Source organism: Melanaphis sacchari, unplaced genomic scaffold (assembly GCF_002803265.2).
Source record: "Melanaphis sacchari strain LSU unplaced genomic scaffold, SCAv2.0 Contig305_pilon_pilon, whole genome shotgun sequence".
Classification (NCBI taxonomy): Eukaryota; Metazoa; Arthropoda; class Insecta; order Hemiptera; family Aphididae; genus Melanaphis; species Melanaphis sacchari.
In genome coordinates, this window is record NW_020271179.1 from 133,676 (window position 1) to 137,994 (window position 4,319).

Below are 4,319 nucleotides of genomic sequence, written 5' to 3' on the forward strand. Positions count from 1 at the left end.
ATTATTAATATTGTATTTTTAAGGCTTTTAAATTTTTTTTAACATTTTCAGGTAATTATTTTCTGAGCCTTAGTGTAAGTGATAAGTCACTAACGAGTATACGTTGTTATATCTATAGTAATTATTTGAAAATACGAGCCCCGTGCATTGATTATATTTTATACAAATAATAAAATGGACCGTACTAGTTCTGTGAACAACACGCTATCGATGTTATCGATCATTCGAGTCTCAGATAATTCCAAACTATATATAAACACGTCTATTCACTCAAAAATATTAGTAATATTACGTAAACATGAATCGGTTTAGATCATTCGTAATAGAAACACGTGATTTGTGCATGTTATATTATGGCAAAATATTATAATATTTTACTCAACGTATACATTATATGTAGTTAACTTTCACTATACCTATGATTTGACGAACTCCAAGAGATGTTTAGTTACTTTCGTCATATTCATTGTTTGATTTGTGTAGTAGAAGGACAGTCTATTGATTTAATAATGTCGGCACATTTTTAATGTAAAAATTGGATTCACGATCCACCGCTCAATATACAATATACTGTTTAATACTTTAATGTAAGAATAGATCTGTGAATGAAATCGTAAAAAGCAACATCAATCGGTGACCGACTATTATTTCAAAAAAAATACCTACATTATCACCGTATTTGTTGTAGCGTTATACTTTTTATTGTATTTTTATATTAAATCAACAAAAACCACATTTGAACAATGTAATTTTTACAACTTGGGCAGCTGTAATAATATTATCAATCGAACAAAATATAAAATATAAATAAATAACAATATTTTTAAGACAAAAAATTTAAAAATGCATATGATAATATATAACATACATACATAATATTATGTTTAATACAATAGATAATGTACATGTTTGGTATTAAATTAAAATAATATTAATAAACATTATCTCAATTTTTATAGTTAGATAATAAATCAAAAGTATACAAATACATTATTCAGTCATAAAATATGTATACAAACATTTTACAATACACTTTATACCGGGATAATAAAAAAAAAAAATCAATTTTTACCTTTACTAAAGTATCAAGTATACACTGCGATTGATGAGTAATGACAACTATAAAATATATCTTTCTCGCGTAGTCTGATGATATCGGTTCGATAAACAAAACAAAATTCGTTCAAAAGTAATAGTGAGAGTGGAGTCGTAAGGGGTCTCTAGTCGATAACGCGCAGATTCAGCGCCACGAGATTACGGTGTCGATCGATTCAAAAACGTTCACTTTGAAGTCGACGCGGCAGCCAATTTGCGTAATAATGGATATTTTTAGCGTCGCCTTAAGTCACACCTCGGCTCGGATGCTCGGTAAAAAATTCTTCGAATACTCCGGATCTATAATATAGAACTGTGCGCGATAACTTTGAAGAGGGTGACTGTTCGAGCAATCTTTATATTTATGCATTTCGAAGAAATCGAAATGCCAAGCGAAGAAATATTATACGAACGACGAACAAAACGATAACAAATAAAAGTATTACTCACTACAAATATTTAAAAATAATAGTAGGTACGTACCCGCAATGTATGTTTTCCCAACGCTGAATTAAACCGTTTGTTCTCGATAGTATACGGTTTAAAATTATTGTTAATATTTTCTGAACACCTGGCAGGCAGACGGCCATGTATGGTATAAGTAGGTGCGCAATACGTATTATAATAATGTGCTCGGGACTTGCGACGTGCGCGCAGAAAACGGGTAAACACGACGCATATAGAAAGGTTTATTATTTTAAATTCTAAACAACATTTTACATATTAATCTTTCGCCGTTTCGCAATAAAAAAAAAAATCATATTTTTGGTCCAGAAAAATGTCACGTTGAAATAGAGAACAATTTGCAATGATTCGTCATTGATTACGAGCCGCTGGAAAAATAACACAATTTGTATAGGTATATTCGAGACGATTTTTTCTCGAAACTAAATATATTTATTAGTTTGATGGACTGTCGTCGTCAACGCTTTTGCTCTAGTTGGTCCAATTCCAAAAACTTGTACTTGACCAGGACGTCATGTACTTCTTTTTGTGCCTGCACTGACAGCCGCGGCGGCAGAGCTTCCAACGAGGTGGCGATGTATCTGGAGAATAGCTCAGCGGACGACTGCTGTCGTTCGTACATCAGCCTCTTGGCGGGAGGCGCTTCATCAGCCATTGATGACGAAGACGATGGTCTCTTGATTGGGTCGGCCGAGTCACTAACGTACGATGAGCTGTAATCATATGGGGTGCTGTAATTATTGGATCCTGTAGGGCAACTGCTGTCGTCAGCATAATCTATGGACTGGAAAAAATGAGACAAGCATGTGAATACGAGTAATTTGGCAATACAAACAACTTAATAGTAATAAGTTAACATTGACTTGTTTGCATTATCGTAGACATATTTTCTTTACTTTATTTTACAACACATATATCGTTGCAACGAACATTGTAAAATTTTTTTTTTAATACCATTCTAGTTTCTTCTTCAGGTGGTTTAATAACACAGTTTAGGTACAAGTATGTAGCTTATCATAGGTAGTATATTTTAGCATTATCGTATTATAGTATTATAGTGTTTAGGTGTAGTCGTGGATCGAGTTGATCAAAACACATTTCAATAAACACTGTTATTTTAATTTTAAATACTTCGGTTATCATAAATTAAGATTTATTATTGAATATGTATGTTCAATAATGTGAGGGACCCGCTTAAGAACGTTACTCAAGACAGGAAACAATTTTACCTGTGAGTCGTCCAATTCCAATCGTGCAAACAATGGCAGTAGAATATACGAGAATACAAAACGTACCCACCGATCGTCGCTTTATATCGAACAAAAAAAAAAAAACCCCCGGCACAGACCAGTGGTTGTAAACATTTTGAGTCCGTCTGACAGGCCTTCGACGGGCAGTGGTACCTAGATTAGCGGTGAAAAATACCAATAACAGCGAATTTAATTGTTATATGCTTTTCGATTTCGACGATCTTATTCCGCAAACGATTAAATTATTTGATTTAGTTGATTATACAATCGTTGACCGCATATCGTATATTAGCAGAATATCAGAAATCCTAATTATTAACCAATTGGGAAGATAATTAAAGGGAGGCTGCCCTACCGTCCAGTTTGAAACTTAAAAAATTACCGTCAGCGCAAGTGAGGTACTCACCAGCATGTCGGCGGTGGACGGTGACGAGTACAGGCGTTTGACGGCTGCGCCACCGATCATCGAGTCTAATATGGAGAACCAGAGCAGCTTGGGCACGTACGGCGACGAGGCAACCTCATCCTCGGATTGAACCAGGTGTCGCTGCGCCGAGTCTTTGATCTTCTTCAGCTCCTGCAGGTACGTGGATCGGATATTCTTGATTTTGCTGGCTACTTCAGGCACGCCCAGTCCTTCGACCGACATGGCCTCGGCGATCCGTCGGTACGCCCGCAATCTTTCCGTCCGCTTGTTGTACGCCTCGTGCTCTTTGTCCCAAAGCACCCGCTGGTCCCGGTATAGCTCAACGAACTGTAACGTCATCTTTTCATTGAGCCGCACGTTGATGACGGACGACATATCAGCGACGGCAGTGTGAACGAGAAATGGGGGGGGGGGGCGAATGAGGGGGAAAATGGACCGTCGAAAATCAAAAAAAAAGAATCGAACGCAAAACACACCGAACCGGCACCCACGCGCTCTGCGGTCGTACTGACGCCAGTGCCGACGGGGGCGGGCGAGTGCTCGTCGAACGCCCGTTTTGTGTATACCTCTCCTACTCGTCTCGGTCGCTGGTTCCGCGGCAGAGCACAGTGTGTACTATATGTGTATGTGTGTGTGTGTGTGTATGTGGTGCGCTGCTGCCGCCGCCGCCGCCGCCGTCAAGAGGAAAAAAAAAATAATGAATACATGACCGTCGATTATTTACACACACACAATATACGCAGTTAACATAATATATCATAACGTCATAAACATCGAATGATACGGAGCCGGTTCTTCTTTTGGGTTGGGTCGGAAACGGTCGGTGTCGGTTTTCAAATTTTTCTGCTCTCAATCGATACACTGACGACGTTGTTATACTTTTATTGTCGTTTTTGAATTAATACGTTTTTAAGAGTGAATTTTCGCGGCCGACCGTAGAGGAAAAAACATATTTTACGGCGGAACAAGGGGGAAAACTGGTTTCGGGCGCTATCGACCAAACCGCGATCGAAATATAATTTTTGTAGACGCGACATTATTTTATTATTATACCATTTTTACAACAAAAGTGTAATAATCCT

The 4,319-nt window shown here is 37.6% G+C and overlaps 1 protein-coding gene across 1 annotated transcript; it reads right to left on the reverse strand.

Annotated features, from left to right (window-relative positions):
- Positions 1–1,006: 1,006 nt before the first annotated feature.
- On the reverse strand, positions 1,007–3,813 carry LOC112596174. Its single transcript, XM_025341667.1, has 2 exons — positions 3,217–3,813; positions 1,007–2,344 (listed from the first exon to the last, which is right to left on the reverse strand). Exons 1-2 carry the CDS (start codon positions 3,610–3,612, stop codon positions 2,018–2,020), a joined length of 723 nt encoding a protein of 240 aa, XP_025197452.1. The 5' UTR covers positions 3,613–3,813; the 3' UTR covers positions 1,007–2,017.
- Positions 3,814–4,319: the final 506 nt, after the last annotated feature.